The sequence below is a fragment of the Ochotona curzoniae genome, unplaced genomic scaffold, assembly GCF_017591425.1.
Source record: "Ochotona curzoniae isolate NIBS_2020 unplaced genomic scaffold, NIBS_Ocur_1.0 scaffold_3890, whole genome shotgun sequence".
NCBI classification, from domain to species: domain Eukaryota; kingdom Metazoa; phylum Chordata; class Mammalia; order Lagomorpha; family Ochotonidae; genus Ochotona; species Ochotona curzoniae.
Window position 1 is genome coordinate 395040 of NW_024467115.1, and position 21251 is coordinate 416290.

At 38.5% G+C, this 21251-nt stretch overlaps 1 protein-coding gene across 2 annotated transcripts in view; it reads right to left on the reverse strand.

The window, feature by feature from the left end:
* Positions 1–4964: 4964 nt before the first annotated feature.
* The window catches only part of ROS1 (ROS proto-oncogene 1, receptor tyrosine kinase), a 114839-nt gene continuing 98552 nt past the window's right edge, over positions 4965–21251 (reverse strand). For both annotated transcript variants that reach the window (XM_040965308.1, XM_040965309.1), the window contains 2 exons: positions 14611–14774; positions 4965–5298 (listed from right to left, as the gene is read on the reverse strand). In XM_040965308.1, coding sequence (XP_040821242.1) covers positions 4988–5298; positions 14611–14774 — 475 coding nt within the window. In that variant the 3' untranslated portion in view covers positions 4965–4987. The remainder of the gene's footprint in view (positions 5299–14610; positions 14775–21251) is intronic.

The following is a 21251-nucleotide window of genomic DNA, read 5'->3' on the forward strand; positions in this document are numbered from 1 at the left end:
TAGTATGTGTTACATACTATAATTAAAACTAGAAAGCAATTGGATATTTTTCCTATCATGATTTTTTCCTGTCTTTTCCTGCTTTGGGAAGTACTGCCTAAATACAATACATATTCTGGGAAGCACTGCCTAATGCATTATTATTATTATTATTATTATTATTATTATTATTATTATCATCATCATCATCATCAACCCATTTTGCCCATGTGAAAGCCTGTTTTTCCTGAGGCAATTTCTTCTCTGAAAATAGGGAAAAGGACATTGACAGATTTTGAAAAAAAAAAAAAAAGGAAGAATGAATGAATGAGAAAGAAAGAGAGAGAGAGAGAGAGAAAGGGAAGGAGGAAGGAAAGTTTAAGTGAACTTTTGGTATTTGTTCCTCCTTGTCCAAAAAATTGTTTACAAAACATTTTTAATTTGTGCCTTTTGAAAGGAATAAAAAGGGCCTTGCACAATGGCTCAGTGACTAAATCCTCACCTTGCATGTTCCAGGATTCCATATGGGTGCTGGTTCATGTCCCAGTTACTCCACTTCCTTTCTAGGTCCCTGACTGTTGCCTAGCAAAGCAGTAAAGGACAGTCCAAAGCCCTGGTACCCTTCATCCATACAGGAAATATACAGGAAGCTGTAAACCCCAACATACTAAAAAACCTTCACCCTCACTTTCTTTTATACAGATACTGTCTACCTTTTTATGGTCTAACTTTAAGTTTTGCCTCTTCTATGAAAGCTTGTCTCCACATCATGCCACACTGCAGTGAGTGGTCTCACACTGTGAAAATCCTCTCCACCTGTTGTTTTTGCCAATTATTTGGTGTATATTATATAACAATAGTATCTTGTGATGCAAGTTCAAAATTCAGGAAGCTGTGGTGCTAATAATTACCTATTCTTTCCTGACATTACATTCTTTTTTTTTAAGTATAACCTTTTTTTTAAATCATTATTTTTCATGATACAGCTCCTTAGGATCAGAGATTCCCCCACTAATCCCTCAAGCACTGTTTTTCCTTACATTGTAACAAGAGTTTTGCCCCTCAACAACAGTCACAAACCCATCACTCTATTAATTGTATCCCAATACTGCAGATATAGACAATGGTATAAAGTCCAGTGTTGTAGTAGCAAGATATATATAAAAGTTTCACTGGGAATCCATCTTTTATTCAGAAGTAGAGATGCATAGTGCAATGTATCTCCACTTCATAGTATACATTCTTTATTCTTAACCAGATATTAACTACATCACCAACTGTCAGCCTACACACACTAGTAGCTGCAAATGTTGGATCAGTTCTGTCTCCAGCTCTGCCTCTTACATAAACCAATGGTTACTGTGGCCCAGCCCAACCCTTCCCACCCCACACACATGTACATAAGCAAGAATTGTAGCCTAGTTGGAGCGACCCCCAATAATCCATACTAGGCCTGCCCTAAGCCCTGGCTCCTCTACTTGCCAATTTCATTAGCAGACTGGTCCAATGTGTCCCACATCCAATTCAGCTCTCATGTATGTGAATTGCATCAAAGCCTGGCTCAACACAACCAATCCCACTACCCAGCCCACACTGGTGCCAGCAGGTGCCACCACCAGTCTATCCAGGCTTGTCCTCAGCCCTGGTTGCCATACTCACCAGTGGGAATTGCAACCCATCAGAGAGGTGCCCACGGTTTCCTTAATGGGCCTACTCCCAACCCCACATCTTGCACTTTACAGGCGGTTCTGCATCTAACTTGACAAGATTTGCCCCCAGTCCCAGCACTTGTATAATGCTGCTGCAGCAATGTCCAACCAACTTGTACCTACTTTGGCTTTGGCAAGTACCAGTAGGTACAATTTGTTAGCCCAGCTTGGCTCTCCCCTTAATCCAGCCCACGTGAAGGTCAACAGGTTTTTGAGATTCTGCTCAGCCTGGTTGGGCCCCAGTTGCAATACTCACTTTCACCAGTGAGAACAGAGGCCCAGCAGGAGAGTCTGCTGCAACCACCCTACTGGACTCATATCCTTCCCATCTGGGGTCTCATGTATGCTGGTGGGTCCTGTGTCCCAATCCAGCATGGCCCACCTTACCTCGGCATTTGTTGGAAGATGTTTTAGTTTGGCCCAGCCCAGCCCGGTGTGCCCCCAATTCCAGCTCATGCTGGTGGGTGTTGCACCCTAGCCTAGCCCAGCCAGTCTTGAGTCCCAGCCCTAATATGAATTGGCTGGTGTTGTGGCCAGACCCAGCTTGTCCCATCTCCTGTCCTAGTCCTTGGATTTGCCATTATGAACTGGTCCAACCTTGTCTGCATCAGAGCTGACCCGTACATATGCTGCCAGGTACCATAACCTAGCCTGGGCTGAGCTGCTCCCAGCCTTGGTTCTTGCACTCACCTACAGGGACTGCATCAGAGGAGTTCCCCAAGCTCCTCTATCAAGTCTCCTCCTAGTGGCAGAGCTCACACATACCAGTGGGTTCTTAGTCCAAGCTCACTCAGTCCATCTCCTGTCCTGACAGGAATAGTGGCTTTGCCCAACCGGCCCATACTCATTCCAGTTCTTTTTGTTGGATGCTGTAGCTCAGCCATACCTGCTCCACATCAAGACACAGCTCTGTATGATTCAGCAGGGGCAGAAATCTAGCCCAGATTATCCTTCACCCATCCTGGCTCACAAGCACCAGTGGATGCTGAAATCTAGCCTGGTCTGCAGCACTCCAGACCCTGTCCACACCCATACCAAGGACGCTATAGTCATGTCCAGTCTAGATTGCCACCCCCATTCCAGCCCTCACACTCACCAGTAGGAACTATGACCCAGCCAGGGCATCCCCTTAGCTCCCCAACCAGACTTGTTACCAGCCTCAGATCTCGTGCATGCCAGTGGTTGTGCTGATCCAGCTCAGCATAGCCCATAACCACCCTTGGGCTTTGCCATCAGATGCTACAGCCTGACCTGTGCCTGTCCACCCCAAACCCCAACTCTCACTTGTGGGTTTAGGAGCCTAGCCCTGACTAGTCTGCTCCTATCCCTGTATCATTCAACCTGGTAGGTGTGATAGCCTAGCCCAGGATGACTTGCACTCCTGCCTGGATCTTGCTCACTTGCAAATGCCAGTGAGCTAAAGTTGCCCAGCCCTGCCCAGATTGCCTGCCTCCAGAATCAGCCCACACACTTGCCAACAGATGGAGCTACCTTTCAACCTGCTCACCACCCAGGCCTGAACCACATGTCCACCAGTGGGAGTTATGACCACTATCCAGCCCACACTGATTCAGAGGAATTTTCCAAGATCCCCTACCAGGTCCACACTCAAACCCAGGTTGCTTATGTGTTGGCAGGTGCTAAGCCCCTTCCAGGTATAGTCTGACCACTCTGTACCAGCCTTTATATGAACTGGAAGACGTTGCAGCCCAGCCTACTTCACATCTTCTTCTGAGTGCTGCAACCTGGACCCCCTCTTCAAGTAGAATGGCCTTGTCCTTTGAAGTCCCTTAGAAGTCATTCTTTACCTGCAACACAACTCCTCAGTGATCCTCCCTCCCCCATACCTTTCTATCCCTTTCCCTTATCAATCCACAGTTCCTGCATCTGGGAGTGCATGGGTTTCCCAGTTCATCCTTCCCGTTTGTGACATATGTTGACCTGGGTCTGTACCCTTCCATTCCCCCAAGATCCAGGCGCATTCAAAGTTCCCCAAGCCTGCTTCACCAGCCCACTGCGACAGCATGCTAACCTGAGGCTTTCCTGTCCCCTCACCCCACCTCATCAAGGACCAAGCCCTGGGGATATCCCCATACTTGCTCTGCCCACCTGGACATGAGCCCCCAGGTCCTCACAGGCCCCTATTAGTGCTATCCCCCAGTCACCTGAAAGCCCACATCCCCAGACCCCCAGACCCCTATGAACCAGTTGCCCCCACTGTAGCCAGCTCAAAAATAATAATGGCCTCTACAACACATTTTACATGCAATATTTTTAGCCAATATCCATTCTATTCCTTCACTAAATATTTCTACCACTATTATTCATGATTTAAAAGACTGATAATTTATACTTACTTCTTAGCTAACACATGAGAATTTCGCTGGTTGGTTGTCTAACATAACACCATTCTGTTGCACAAACTGCTATACAAATATGTTATACTGCAAATCCAATTGTTTGAGACACTTTTGAAGAATTTTAAGATAATCCTCATTTACGCATTTATTATTTTGTGTTCGTTCTAAGAATTGCATAGCTTGAGTTAAACAATGTACTCCTAATCACTTTGTGTTTAATATGAAGGAAAATATTAAATAAATTTAATCTTAAGCATTTTATGTATAAAATAGCTATGACAAACACATTTTTATAATCACGCATGATTTTTATACTGAAAAATACAAAACTTAAGGCTTAGAGATCTTCATGATCCTATTTTCAATATGACTTGAAGTTGCTGGTCTAAGCTTTCAAATTGTGAAATATTTGACAGTAATGATTAAGGAGACTATACTACTGCAGTAATAGCTTTTCTTCGATTTCTCAGATCACAAGGGCTGGTCCCTACTGTGCAGAAGTCTTCATTAGTCATTTTCTCTGCCTTCTTTAAGATCCTCTGTACTTCAGTCATCCCCTGAGCATGCTCCTTGTCCCCTTGCTTCAGAGCCCTGAACAGGCCTATTTTTGTAACATTGCAGACAGAAGGGTGAGCAATGGCTTAAAGACCTTCTCAGGGGAGGGAAGGCAGTGTTTCCCTCCCAGACTTAGCATCTTCCCAAGCTTTCCACATGCTTAATAGTTCACCTCACAATTCCACAGAAGGTTAGGCTGTTGATATGGAGACTGCTGAAACTGAAACCGAGTGGGTCTCAGAACCAAGATCAGAAATGACAAGTTTTGCAATGTTCCTTCACAGGCACAGACATCCCCACAGCATCTAACATTGCACTAGAATTTTCCTTCAGTAACTGCTTAAATGGAGTGTTTATTTCATCTGTGTTTCCCAAACAGCACTCTTAATCAGACCCATCTCCATATCCACTGTGAGTGAGACAGGCATAGTTCAGGCCTTCAGGCTTGCCAGGAAGGCAGTAAGCCACTTGTTTTTCTTGGCAGAAATCTTTGTCTGCATGTAGTTCCTTCTCTGCTTTCCTCAGACCACAAGACTCAGATTCCTTGGAGCCTACAGGACCCTTTGAATTTTCCTCCCGTTGACTACAGTCTGTAGTAAGTACCATATAGTTTAGCCCTTCTTGGTTCTTGGTTTCCATTAAAGCAATTGGTCTCACATCATCTGAATGCAAACAAATCATACTTACATCTTCACCTGTGGGAAAAATATCAAAGTTATTCTAGCATACATTTAGATTTTCACTTGTAAAATAGTGCAGATTGTATAAGAAATATAGTAACATGAACTGCATACATTTGTCCAGGAGAAATCTATGAAGATCTTCAAGTTCTGGAAATACAAAAATAAACGAGACAGGCATCCTGTCTTTGAAGCTTCCCACAGCAGGGAAGCAGGTGTGTGACTAGAGAAGGTGTGCTGACAGCACAGAGCTAATTAACTCTGTGCCAACAGATAGGAAAAAAACAATCTGTGGTAGAAGTTAAGTGGCCCTAGAATGGCCCTTTTTGTCTGGCACTCTCTTTGAATCTTCCCTCCAGGTGAAATATTTACCTTTAAGATACATTCACTTGGACAGTAGTGATGTGATCACTTTGTAAAATAATGTTTTATTGAATGCTTACTACATGCCAGGCTGTGTTCTTCATGTTGGTGATACAGCAATGAATGTGAAACAAAGTTGTTGATCTTTTGAGTCTATTTTCTAGTCAGGAGAGACACAGAATAAATTAGTAGAAAATTAAACCTGTGTCTGATTGTCATGAACACTACACACAGGAGGGGAGGAGATTTTTGGCAGAGGAACAGGCCGGAGAATAATGGAGGCCACTATCTTAGGGTATCAGCAAAATCCTCCTTAATGAGGTGAAATTCGAGCAGAAAGTCAAATTAAGTGAGGAGATCCACCATGTGGCTATCTTTGGAAGAACATTCAGGGGAGAAAGAATAGCAAAACCAAGAATTCCAAGGCAGGAGATTGCTGAATGTAGACAGAAATAGGCAACGAGCCTAACTGCTCCTGTTCAGTGATATCCCTGGAATAAATATCAAGAAAGCAGTAACACTAATTGATAGATTAGCTTAAACTTGCTTGCCTATGCCAGCAAATGTCTGGTAGGAGATAAATAAAAGCCTAGCAAGTTTCTTTTGAAAATAAACTTTTAATTCAGAATAGTTTTAAACTTTACAAAGCTTGTGTGCTCACAAGACAAAAGTTATGAAGTAGTACAGTTTTCATATACCCCACGTTCAGTTTCATCTACTATTAACATCTTTTGTTACTACTATTTATGATAATTAATGAACCATATTGAGTTTCCCGTTTCTGTTTCTCAATACAAACTCCCCCTTCCCACCTCCACCCATGTTCACTACTCCCTGCCTCCACATTCTAATTGGTTATGAATTTTTGATGGTACTGTTAAGGGAAAAGGAAAATGACACAAAAAAATAACTATCATTATGACTGTTACTGATGTTTTAACACTTATAGAGTATCTGCTATGTAGCAAGCACTATGCTAGGCTTTACACGGAGATTAACTCATTTTTTTCCAGTTGAGTAGGTACAGATATTATGCTATTTAGCATATGAGGAATGTGAGACACAAAGAAGTTAAACAAACTGCTCAGGCTCACCCAGCTAGAATTTAAACCCAGTTTGTTGGGCTTAAGTTTATGTCCTCATATTCTCCCTCTGTTAAGGGAGGGAGGTGTTAGGCCAAGAGGAGCCATGTACCCTACTAAAATCCCTGGGAGGACAAATAATTTGGCCCTCCATGTGTGGAAGACAAGGGACGGAAGCAGAAAAATAGGTAGACAAGTAACAGTTGGCCTTTCTCACAATAACGCTCATATTGTTTTCCTTGTGTACGAAAAGACTGACCTCGCACTGAGTAAAATAAGCAGCCTTGCAGAGCTTCTAAAACATTTCATAAGATACTAGTGAGTGAAACATGCAATGAAAATGCACAAATGTAAAAGTAGAAAGATTTTTGTTATCAATGCTTTCCAATCTCTGGATATTACTGCTTCGGTGAAAAATTTATGATCATAAACACTCATTTAAAATAGTACAAACATTTCCGTAAATAGATGTTCATCTTACCTTTCTCCTTATCCTTTTTCCCAACATGAGAATATCCAAGTGTGTACCTAACAGGTATGAGGCTTATTGGTCACCTTACCTTTTGTACTTACCTCTCCTGTATACCAAGCTTTGGTTTAATGTGAACGAACTTGAAATATGTGAAGAAAGAAATAAATTCACAGAATTAAGGAAAGCACTATTGGCCTATTTTTTCCCATAGAAATGTTTCAGTCTTCATCTTTCTCAAGTTCCACACTGGAACTACAAAATTCACCCTATTATGACACAGTGTAAAGACTGGAGCACATCCTTACACTGTATCAGCAGGTGCACATCTGTTTTGTAAAACTCTCCCCTCTAATGGAGGACATCGTGGTCAACTTCACAGACTTTTTGGTGTCATCAAACTTTCTCTTCATTTCTCGAAAAATAAAAAGAAACCCATAAAGTGAAAGTACTGCAAAATTTTGTGGGAAAAAGAATTAATAGATACATTTACTTGGATGTAAAAATTGTCAACACCCACGCATAGAACCCACAAATTTTTTGAAAATGCATAATATGAAAGCACTATGCATGAATTTTCAAATTCTTTTGAATCAAATGAACTTATATTTTAATATCTTTATCCATGAATTTTTGAAGTATTCTTGCAGCAAATTTCAAATTAAATAGATTATGTTGTAAAATATCTCCCCTATAGAAATAACTTTATTAATGTCAAGGTGGTTTGCCTAGTGCCCAATAGCTGAACATTTGTGAAGAATCCTTCTGCTAAAATTAGGGCCAATGTAGGCACTGAGATGCACAGAAGAATAGTTTGATATATGTGACAATAAAACAATGTTTGGGCCCTGAGGCATGGCCTAGCAGCTAAGGTCCTCAGCTTGAACACGCCGAGATCCCATATGGGCACTGGTTCTAATCCTGGCAGCTCCACTTTCCCTCCAGCTCCCTGCTTGTGGCTGGGAAAGCAGTCGAGGATGGCCCAAAGCCTTGGGACCCTGCACCCATGTGGGAGACCCGTAAGGAAGTTCCTGGCTCCTGGCTTCAGATCGGCGCAGCACCTGCCGCTACGCTCACTTGGGGAGTGAATCATCAGACGGAAGATCTCCTTCTCTATCTCTCCTCCTCTCTGTATATCTGACTTTGTAATAAAAATAAATAAATCTTTTTAAAAAAATGTTTAAAATGTTAGGAAGAAATATTTAAATTTGGTTACCCACATGATTGAGGACACTGGAAAAATTTTAAAGGAATTAAAGGTACTAAATGAAAAGGTTTGAATTTCAACAAAAACTTAAATCATGTTATCAACTACTTTATTGCCATAACGTTGGTTCATTAAATATTGCATAGGAAAACTTCTTGCCCAAACAAGATTTTAGTTTAGGAGAGGAGTTCTGGTTTTCCTGCCTATTTGTTGACTTGCTTTAGAATCTTTTCTTAGGAACTAAATACAGTCTTTCAGTAAATTCTGTTGCTATGTGTCAAAGCAAATCATTACCTAACTACTTCATTTGTTCACAGAACTTACAACAATATTTAGTAACTTGACCCTGGCAAGCTTTCAACAATTAATACATCTTCTTGTAGCATCAAGATCTTGGGAAACACAAGGACCTTGAGGGGAGGTTATTTTGTTTTCCTTGTTTACTTTTGCTTAAAAATTATTTATTAGAAAACCTGCAGGTCAGACCTTGAAGCAGATATACTAACCAAGGATAGCATGCAATTAACAACCTCTTTAAGAGGGAAATATTAAAATAAAGAGACTTCCAAGTAAGACGGGGTATTTACAGACTAGACATATGCCGGCTGACTGGCTATGTTTAGAACAGCAGAGAAGCATTTAGATTTGTTTCCTGTGGAACACTCTGGGACTGATGAGGTGATGCTTACACAAATGTTTGGATGAAGTCACTGGGATATTTTTACTAGATGCTCAGATATGTTACTAATCTCTCTCTCCCTTCTCCCTCTCCCTCTCTCTCTCTCCCCTATCCACCCCATTAGGTCAGTAGGACCATAGGATAAGCTTGGAATGATTGTTCCCTGTGGACTTAGGATACCTAATGTCAGAAAAGAAAAAGAACTCTGCCAATGACTTCTCTTTTTATTATATGTGTTCAAAAATAACAATGTGACATTTTATTGCTTTGCTAAATGTACCCACCAGTCTGCAAATCAGTAAATACTATTAAGCATTTTCTCAATTTAAAACTAATTAAGTTAAAAAGTAACTAAGGAACTGCAAATATGTAAACTGCATTTTGTTCTAGCTTTACTTTTCATCTGTCCCTCCTGTTCAGTCACAATCTCAATTATCACAATTTTCATATCTCTTTCCACTCCTAATCATTAGGATTTACATTCATAGTTAATAACAGATCATGGTTTTCCTTCCATTAAATTATGCTTCTTTCATGCCCAGAATTGCTTGTTTCTGTCTAAATATAAAAGTTGGAGGGTTTTCCGTTTAATTCTTACTCTATCACAATTTGAATATTTATATCAACTTCCCTATTTTTATAAACATTATTTAGAATCAATTTATTCTGCCAACAATTTCGCACTTCAATGAGTTTGCTACAAATAGGAGAAATGGTGTGTTTTTTCTTGCAGACCCTATGTAAAATGTAGTTGTGTGGGAATCTCCCTTAAACACTTTCATGATTGTGAACACTGAGAACAAAGTGTTTAGAATTGAGAATCAGATTCTAGCCTTACTTAACGTGATCATGGTGAACTTTAAACCTTGGTTCTTGTATCTAGAAACAATGACAGTAATTGCATTTCATGGAACTATTGTGATGGATGGCTAATGACACAAGTGGCATTTTCAAACATTCTAAAATTAAACTCACAAAGATTATAATTAAACACCTGTTACAAAAAGGATCCTGTTCTATATATTCTGAATGAGCACTGCTGGTGACCTATCTCAGCTTCATAGAAGAGCTATGTGATGCATCATAGTAAAATATTCTCACAGGCCCAAGGAGACTTCCATTAGAGTTTAAAGTAAAGCTAAACTCTCAGGAACACTGGTAGTCGTTAGGGCAGCCTCCGTGATTTTATGACACAGTTTGAATAATGGTAAAGGAAAAGATGCCTTGCACAAAGACTTCTGGAGATACAACACAAGTCCTGCATAACTCCCGAAGGCGGTACCTCTCTGTAGCATTAATCATGCCCTCCTTAGATTGCCAGGTACTGCTCTCCATGCACACCCTCTTCCTGTGTCAGTCCATCACAGGCCACTCCCTGGGTCGTGTTCTGTTCATCTTCTTCTCATTCCATTCTGACTAACTGAACCACGTCATCTATATCCTTGACTTCAACGGCCCTTATTTACAAGTTGGAATTTTTAACTGAATACAAACTCACATTTCAACTGTACCCTGGGTTTCTCCACTTGGACTACATGGTTAGCTGACACAAATAACAAGTGCTGGGCTGTTTTTCCTGTGTTCTTTATCTAGAATGGGCCCTACTTTTCAATCAGTTTCTCAAGCCTTGGATTTGGTCCCATCTCTTTTCCTCACCTAATTAATCTCCAGATTACCTCTTTGATGACTATGGATCCCTTTCCTTTTCTTTACATCTGCCAAAGTCCATTAATTTGGTTTTCATTAATTTTTATTTCTTGATTAGTGTGACCAATGTCCATTAATGTCATCACTTGTCATTTCTCACCCTCATATACAACAAGCTATATTCAGTTCTGGAAACGCGCCATTCTCTGCCATTCTCTGGCTTTCTACATCCTACTTCTATTCTGAGACATAATTTTCCTACCTCTTTGCAGAGCTCAGTTAGACGTAACATCTTCCCACCTGTCTTTCTTGATTGCTTCTACCACACAATGTGGACATTGTCTACAGAATGTAGATCCCCTCCTACAACAATATATAATTCTAATTTAATATAAAGTCGTCTACTCATTAAGTCTTTAAAGCTGAGATTATTTAAGAGGACAAATATGATAAAGAATCTACCATTCCTCAATGACTTTAGAATATGTAAATTTTATCTCTGAATCTGACCAGTATCTACACAAACATGCATAAACAAATATCTTTGTGTTTATATGTATGCACATGAATTATAAAAATACAACCAGATTATTAAGCAGTTAGCACTGGGGAATGAGTTAAGGAAGAATTATGAACCTTACGTTTTATTCTGCATAAGTAATTTTATAATGAATGCAAAGTACTATTGCAATAAGGATATGTAAAATGTTGAGGCAATTATAAAATAATTTAGCCGAAGTTATTACTATTAAATATAAATTAGAGTTGCAAAATAATATAACAGAAGATTAATTACTGGAAATGTTAAAAGTAAAGGCAGGAGTCATTTTAATGGTGGATATAAAAATATTTCAAAAATCTTTTAAATAGATAATTATTGTTTTTATAAGGTCTACAAAAAGAAATTTGTAAATTTGAGCCTTTTACTCAAGCATTATTTTCTAAACATAAGAATAGTGATTTAGTGAGGAAAAACAGGTTGTCAATGACAAGTAAACAATTCTACCTTGTCTTTTAGATACCTACACATCAACTCAACCCTATTATTATTTGTCTATCTTAAAGAAAACTATAAAATTTTAAGATTTCTTTACATTTATTTGTCTGTTTATTACTTTTCAAGAACACTTGTGTAGGCATAGGAAATCTTCCCTCCCCTTGCCCATCCATCCTCCCCATTTTTTTCTCCCCCCATTTCCCCTCCTATTATTATAGTAATATAGTCCTTTAATAGCAGTTACAAGTTTAACTTTCTGCTACTTACATGTTTCATGACATTGCAGATGTAGGCAAAAATTAGAACATCCAGAGAATGGATTCCACTTATATAGTAACAAATCACCCTGGATTATAGTTTCTCTCAGGTTTCCGCATGCCAAGAGATGAAAATGACTTGAGCAAAAGTGCCCTGATAACACACATACTTCCTCTGGATTGAATATCGTTCTATGAGAAAGACAGCTTTCCAAATCACCATTATAAACTGCTTCACTATTAAATTATGGATCCATTTTTTTAAAAAATAATAGCTTCTCAGGCCCAGCACAATAGCCTATTGGCCAAGGTCCTCACCTTGCACACACAAGCATCCCATATGGGTGCCAGTTTGTGTCTTGGTAGCCTTGCTTCCCAACCAGCTACCTGCTCATGGCCTGGGAAAGCAGTAGCCAATGGCCCAAAGCCTTGGTTTCCTGCAGCATGTGGGAGACCTGGAAGAGACTCCTGGCTCCTAGCTTCAGATTGTCTCAGCTCTTGCCATTGTGGTCACTTAAGGTAGTGAATCAGCAGATGGAAGATCTTCCTATCTATCTCTCCTCCTCTCTGTATAGCTGACTTTCCAGTGAAAAATAGATAACTTTTTATAAAAATTATAGCTTCTCAAGGAAAAGAAATAGTCTCACCCTTTCTTATTTTCTAAAACAAATCAAGAAACATCTTAAGTACTTAAGCCTAGCTTGCTAAAATTCAACACCTCTGTTGAAATAATTTTCCACTCAGTGAAAAAATTTCATCATAGAAATGTTTAGAAAATGATAAGAACTTAAGAGTATTTGGAATGACTTAAAGATACACTTTTCTTAACCGTATATGACTGGCATCTGTCAGAGATTAGTACCACACAAAACAGGGTTTACTGCAGTTTTAGCTCTAAAGTACTGTGCCACTGGCAGTGTTAGCAATCATCTCTGAGGAGGCAGCCTCATTCCTGCAAAATTGTAAAATACAAAATAAGAAATTTTTCTAAAATGTAAGACTTCTTCAACTAAAAAAAAAATTATTTCTGCTTCATGATGAGAAGGTAAGCAGAACCAACATGGGATCATCAGCAAAGCTTATTTTGATGAGTCATGATGCAAGGACAAGGCAAGGCAAGGCCTTTCCAGCCTGCTTATGTGAAAGAAGTTACGTGATCAGAGTTCATATCATACATCCAAAAGCACCCAGCATTAGTAGTCAGAAACAGAATAACCACAGCAAAAGAGTAATTTTCCTTGCACTCCTTATTTTTTCTCATATTAGTCAAAACCGTACTCGTGGCACCCAGTGAGAGTAGATAACTTCGCACATCCATCTGTTGTCTAATAGTCAATCAGTTCTAAAGACTAAAATGTCTTGTCACTGAAAGATTCTATTATGGCCCACTTGCTAGATTTATTTCTAAACAGTAATATCTACATTTAAATAAGCAATGGTCCTTGAAAACTTTTGAAAATGAGACAGTTCTAGAGCAGCTGAAAAGGAATCATTTAAAATTCATTTTTCCTACAGTCAGTTGAGGAAATGCATAGCCAATCTGACTTTGGAAATCAATTAAATGATATTATGATTTGATTGAATTAAATGAAGTAATCCTTTTGTTTTTGACCTATATTTAACCAAATGATTTAGCCTGCCTGTGACAACAGGATAGTTCCAGAATCATACTATCTTCTTTATTAAAATACTGAAGTTGAAGAATCAGACAAGATCTTACAGAGGCTCAGCCCACTACAATAATTAGTGTAAAATGGCTCAGCAGCTAGACATCAAGGGTTAGATATCTTGCAACATGGACACATCATAAAAACAGTGCTTGATGGAAAAAGGACAGAAACATTCATATGTACAAAACAACGTATGTTTTTCATAAAACCATGCAAATAGATACACAGGTAATAAAGACTTTAGAATGAGCACCTGGCAAGGGAAGGGAAAAACAGAAGAGGGGCATGAAGAAAGGAGAATTAAATAAACAAAATAAGAGAGAAGCCCTGCACAACCCAAATGATAAAAATACAACATACATGTAAAGTCTATAAATCACTCAGCTCTGCACTTGAAGCCCAAAGTAGTGTGAGAGGGAAAGAAGCAAAAGGAACACTGATTCACAAAAATATAATCAATTATGTTCATTCTCCTCCTTACCATCTTATATCATACGTTCAAGGAACATAGCACTCTCCTTTAAAAAAAATGTTAGGTACACAAAACAAAATAATTTCCAGGTGCCAGCACCATGGTATAGTGGATAAAATCACTCAGGTTGCCTGCAGTGCCAGCATCCCATGTGGGCACCACTTCAAGATCAGAAAGAAGTTCCTGGCTCTTGGCTTCAGACTGACTCAATTGCAGGCACTGCAGCCATTTGCAAAATAAACCAGTATATGCAAAAACAATTTCCCTCTATCTCTCTCTGCCTTTCAAAAAAAATAACCATTTTTAATAAACATTTGTAAAAGCTTTTTTAAAGAGGAATACAATAAATAATTACAAACATGGGGAGTCAGCATGTTATTCACTTTGCCCACCCCAAAATGCCCTCTGTGTGCATCACATTTGAACTTTTTTCAGCTCACACTGGAAGATGGAAAAAACAAAAAATCTGAGGCAAAAAGCTTACCTTCAAAGCTTTCATTTATGATTCCAGTAGTGGCTCCTTCATCTTGACGCTGAGAGATACTATTTAAGAAACACAGTTTGAATAACTGAAGCTGGTCTTGAATTTTATGGAAACTAGGTCTTTGGTCAGGTTCTTGAGCCCAGCATTGGCTCATTAAATTCCACCTGAATATGTGAATAAAGACAAGACATTGAATGATTGGATATTACTGCAAATGAACACCTGCCAGGTCACTGTAGAAGTGAAAACATTTGCTATCTTAGGTTTTCAATATAAATGACCCAGAACAAAAGCTTTGGTATCTTATTGAAGGGTGGCTTACAATATTACAATACAATATTACAACCTTTATTAAATAACACCTTTCCTTGAAAGAGTTAGTAGTTCTTTCATAATTATTAGTCCTGATAAATGGATGTCTAAGAGTTGACAATGTCTACTCAGTACATTAAAGAACGGATAGCTATAAAGCTTCTTGAAAAAAAAAAGATTATGTACATACTTGGTTTCTTAAACAAAATCTAAGGTTTATTCCATACTACACATGTTTAATGGCAGAACCAAAATAGAAGCCAGATTTATTTCCCATGCTTTATTCTTCACTATAATGTCAGATTAATTTAGAGACTTGATTTTAAGCATTGGTAACTACCTGATCAAGCATTACTTTTTACTTAATGGCTATCTAAGAAATATGGATGCAGATGCCAATGCTGTGGATCAACAGGCTAATCCTTCCCCTGCTCCTGCCAGCATCCCACATGGATGCGTAATAATAACAATAATACTAATAATAATACTTAAAAAGAAGTTTCTATGTGAAACTTTGTACTAGTATTGATTCACCTCCTCCATAAAGGTGTGTTGAACCCATTTTGAATAGAGGACTACAGACATGGAGTATGGCTCTTGTCATTACAGGTGATTTATAAGGTTAAGGTAAATTAAATTTAAAAATTTTTTTTTATTTGAAAGGCAGATTTACAGAGAGAAGGAAAGACAGGCTAAGAGATCTTTCCCCTACTTGTTCACTTCCAAAATGGAAACAACAGCTGTAGCTATCCAAAGGACTTGAGCTGCCAGGTCAGAAACAGGGAGCTGGACCAGAAGTGGAACAGCCAGGACATAAACTGGTGCCCATATGGGATGCCGACACTGCAGGAGGAGGATTAGCATGCAAAACCACAGCACTGGCCCCCTCAAATTTTTAAACACAACTTAACACACTATAACTCATATAAATGGGAAAAATTGTCACTCTTATATTATGTTACTAGTTAGGTCTCTCTTATATACCTGACTTAGCAAAAGGAAATTCATTTCATTGTGTACAATGCAATTTATTGCCTAGTCCAATTCACTAATTTAAACAATCTCTTAAACAATCAATCTTTTCTAGATAATCATTCAGTCCATATTATCTTCAATGCCATGTCTACCCGCTGTTCCCTGTCCTCCAAGATGTTATCTGAATAGGTGTCAAGTAACAGGCTTAAGTGGCTTATTGTGGCACAGTGAAGAATCTTCTGAAGTGAGCCAGGTGGATTTTTGCTAATGTCAGCAAGTGGAATTCAGTAAGAAATTACTGATGTGGTCCATCCTGCAGGTATCTGCTTCAATCAGTAGTCTACAAATTCTTTACCTCATCTTTCAGTCCTTCCATGCTGAACTGGTCTTTCCTGGTCCCTCTGTCACTGGAGGCTTCTCTGAGACCCTCTCAGATCCGACAGCAGCTTTCCAGGTACCCTTGTCAATTTCTATTGCATTCCCATTGAATGCTCCTTGGCAGATTCTCTGGCTTTCAACCATATGTTCACAGCAAATGGGAAACAATATTGTTTGGAAGTAGAAGCAATACATTCTGTCTCTGGAATTAACATTACAATTTCTTAATAATGCTATATCTCCCCATGTTAAATGATCCCTCTCAGTGACCTTGCTATGTTTCCAAACACAGAGGATGTGAGGCAGTTGCTTCATGGGCCTAGTGTTGTCCATCTAATCTACCTAATATTTTCAGAGGTGGGCTCAGGCTTAAGATAGATATTCTGCCCTGAAAAATCTAGCCTACCTATATCCATCAAACACTTTTTTCCCTATGTTTCTCCAACGGTTAGAAAGAATGACGTTTCTATCCACTTTTTTTTTAATTTGATTACCCTTATATAAAATTAGATGTCACAGGGGCCAATACTATAGTGTAGCAAGCTAAACCTTTGCCAGCAGTGCCAGCACCACATGAGCACCACTTCAAGTCTGGGTATCTCTACTTGTGATACAGCTCCCTGATAATGGCTTGGAAAGGCAGTGATGTGGGACCAAATCTTTGGCTCCCTGAATGCCCATGGGAGACCAGAAGATCTTGGTTCCTGGTTTTGGACCTGCCCAGCTCTGTTTGTTGTGGCCATTTGGGAACCAATGGACAGAAGACCTTTCTATGCCTCTCTCTCTCTCTCTCTCTCTCTCTCACACACACACACACACACACACACACACACATTCCTTTCCTCTTTGTAACTACACTTTTCAAATAAAATAAATGAATCTTTAAAAACATTAAATGCCATATATACTCAAATCTGAGTAATATACAAGCAGGAACCTCCAGAAAACCCTGTCTCTCTACTCCAAGCCCATATTTTAAGTCTACTTGTAAGAAGGACAAAAGCTTTCCCTCTTTTACAGTTTTCAAAAGCTGTACTGATACCTCAAAAATTCATGCGAATGGAATTTCTAGCTTTTAATGTAAAAATTGGAAGCCATGCATACAAAGTGTCATCAAAGTATTCACAGATATGTATATTATTAAAAGCTATATACATATTTCAGATTTTTACCTCAAAACATCTCCCAATCCTAATTTTCCATGAAACTTTTGGAGTGCCCCATAAAAGATAACTTGAAGACAAGGCATATGAATTTATGAATAAAAATTAGAGATGTTTTAAAATACTAGTGTTATATCAAAAATTGAATATGTAGCTGCAAATTATGATTAGTTTTTAAAGAAGTACTAAAGGAAATTAGCCTGGGTTCTAACAGAGATGGAGTATTTTTGGTAAATTGCTCATAGAAGGCCCCTCTGCAGGGCTGACATTTAAGCCAATGAACTTTGCAGGAAAGTAAGATGCTAGTCATGGGAAGAGACTGTGGTTAGGAGTCCCGGAAAACACTACAAGAGGGAAAAGCATGTGTAAAGTCCTAAATTTGGAAAGAGCCTGGCACATTTTAAATCTGAAAGAACGCCAGTGTCACTGAACTGTGGTCATTGAAGGGAGCATACGAGATGAGATCAGAGGGCAAGATCATGCAAGTTGCATACACCAAGCAAGGAGTTGAATTTTATGACACTGCAACAGAAAGCTGTTAAAATTTTTAGAGCAGGCAGTCTTTCCTTTTTAACAAATTTATCAGGCTGATATAGACAACAGATTGCAAACAGGTAAATTTGACACCATCTAACAGAATATGTGAGAAATAAGGGTGATTTGCACAAAGATAGAAGCAATGGAACTTGAGTAAAATTAGATTTCAATCACTAGGTGACAGTGTGCTAGAAATCATCACAGAGTATTATATTTTAAACAGTATCTATTTTAGGAACATAATGTAATTTGCCATCCCTTATAATGTGGCATTACAAATTCCATTTCCATTTATTTCAATTCTTAGTAAACATCTCAGATCAGGTTTAGGACTCAATATAAGGACATTATTGAAGACCACCCCCATAATGGATCTGATGACTTCTCAATATTTCTAATAAAGATTTACATTCTGGGGCCGGGCGCGGTGGCGCAAGTGGTTAAGTCCTCGCCTTGCACGCCCGGGATCCCATATGGGCGCCGGTTCTAATCCCGGCAGCCCCGCTTCCCTTCCAGCTCCCTGCCTGTGGCCTGGGAAAGCAGTCGAGGACGGCCCAAAGCTTTGGGACCCTGCACCCGCGTGGGAGACCCGGAAGAGGCTCCTGGCTTCGGATCGGCATAGTATCGGCCCGTTGCGCTCACTTGGGGAGTGAATCATCGGATGGAAGATCTTCCTCTCTGTCTCTCCTCTCTGTATATCCGCCTTTCCAATGAAAAAATAATAAAAATAAATCTTTAAAAAAAAAAAAAAAAAGATTTACATTCTGGGTGTAGAGAGCCAAACTTGAGTCTATTTTTAAAAAAAGAATTATAGCTGAAGAATAACTGAAGAACAATCTAATTTATTGACTTTTATATGCTTTTTAATATATTTTTGTAACAAGCTGTTCAAAACACAAAAACTACAAAATTCTCATTTAAGGAATATTGAACTTTTAAATAAAGTAATATAACTAGTATCAGATCATAAAATTCAAACCAGCAGTTCTTGATGGCTAATCTAAGGACATCCCTCAAAGTTGAGAGAAGAAAGTAAGGTCTTAAAATTTCAGAGAGCATTTGCTCTCTGAAAATAGTGTTGTAATTCATAAAATCACTCAAAACATTAATATTTCAAATTCAAGATACTTCATGGAGATGATGTCAAAAGAAAGAACAAAGAAAACAGAAGAAAGAAGGCAGAAGGATGGGCAAGAAGCAGGAATGGAGAAGGAAGCCATGCTGAGGAGTACAACTTAGCCATCTGCCCTTCAGCACTCTCCCTGCCCTTCAAAAACCCAGCCCCTTGCTTAATCTTTGGAATCCATTTAAACAAATCTTCATGATTATCTGTCTATGAAGGCTTTCATTTATATTGAATCCAATGTTTATTTTTCTTTGGTTTTCTGATGGCAAACATGTAACTCCCAGAAATGTATTTTTACAAACTTCAGGTATATTAATACCTGTGCTTTGGCACACGGGTGTGGGGAGATCTTCCTTACAAATATGTACTTTTCACAGTTCAAGACATATATTTATGCGAGAGTACCCTCCAAAAATTCATACTATGAAAACCCATATATACATTTCAAACTTTTTGCACAAAAATGGACGTATCTTCTAATTCCATTTTCCATGAACAATTTGAAGAGCTTTTAAATTATTACACTAAATTCTAATAAATAAAAAAATCAAGTGTATTAATCTAAATAAACTTGAAGCTGCTTTGAGTACATAAAAATTCATCTGGGCTATATGTTGTATTTTTAAGAAAAACACACATTACACTGAAGTGCCTCATTTGGCTAAGTATTCATTTAGGTTCTAACTCCTCTACTCACCAGGCAAACCCTTTATTCCTCTTCATCTCAATTTTTTTTCAAAATAGGTATGAACTTATTAGGCATGTTCAATATTAATCTCAGAGTATTAAATTCCTCAGATTTATAAAGCAATTTAAATTCTACAGAAGAAAACTGTATACCTTTGAACACCAAAGTAACAAGTTTCTATCAGTATTTAAATGCACATAAAATACAGATTTCAAGAATTCCCTTACTGCTCAATTCTAGAAAGACTCAATCAGCATTTAAGTGTACATATTATTCAAGAACTAAAAATAAGATGACAAGCCCAAAGTTCTCTCTACATCTGAAGGCTCTCCAGTAATTCCAGTTGCCACTCCAATACGTCCCAAAGGGCTCTCACTTGACTCAGTTCATCCTTTGATCCTGTTTCTTCTCAGGAGGAGGGTAGTTGTTGCACAAACTCAAAGCTGAACAGAAAACTGATGGCTGGTTTTCCACATTGCATTCTAGGTTATGCACGGCCAAACAGGCATGCTTTGACTCCTGCATTCCATTAATAGTTGAGGACAACGTAACTCTATGGACTCACCTGACCCAGGGTGCATCCAGGTGCTAAGTATTTAAGCAGTGAATAGAAGATGCAGGTTGGCTCTCTGCAGACTTTCAATGCCCCTAAGCTGAGCCTGTGATCTCAGAGAAATACTTCAAATAAAAACCAGATCCCTCAGTCCTCTAAGAAGAGTAGTTAATCTTTATCATGACAACTTAAGGCCATGGTCAGATTGAATGGCATTGCTGAGAGCTCCATTTCCTAGTACAGCTTGTTTTTCTGATTGGCAAAGGATCTTAACCCTTCCCGAGGCTCTGCAGCATCATGCAGTATTTGGAAAGCTTAGGGTGTTGTTAACTTCTTATTAGTGGTGTTCAAATGAACTTCAAAACCACCAATGAAAAAGTTTTGTTTCAAGGAAGTCACATCTTTAATAAAACTTGGAAAATAATGTATTCAATGCATTAATTAAAGTTCAAGATAAAACTATCATTTCCCCATTCATAATAAATACTCCATCTTCATCTTTCTTCATTTTTGCATACTGTCAGATAGAATAGAATTTAACAAACCTACATGTTTATGCTATGTAATAAAGAGATTTTGTTATTCACCTGCATTCTCATTAAGCAAAACAATTAAACAATCTGCTAAATATTTAATTGAGAGATCAATTACTAAAGTGCCAATCCAAAAATAGGATGTGATTATGAAAAGTCACATTATCTCTGCGGAAGGGGAGGATATAACAGATAAAATTCTAACAATTTAAGGAAATTTTGTACACTCAAAACCTTGTATGATATTCTGAACTTTTGGCAGATATGCAAGAGATGCAAAATTATGATTAGCTTGCTATTTAATTAAAATTGATTTTATATAATGTGTCCTGGGCTATGTTCCTCAACTCCTACATAAAAGATTTTCTAAGTTTTT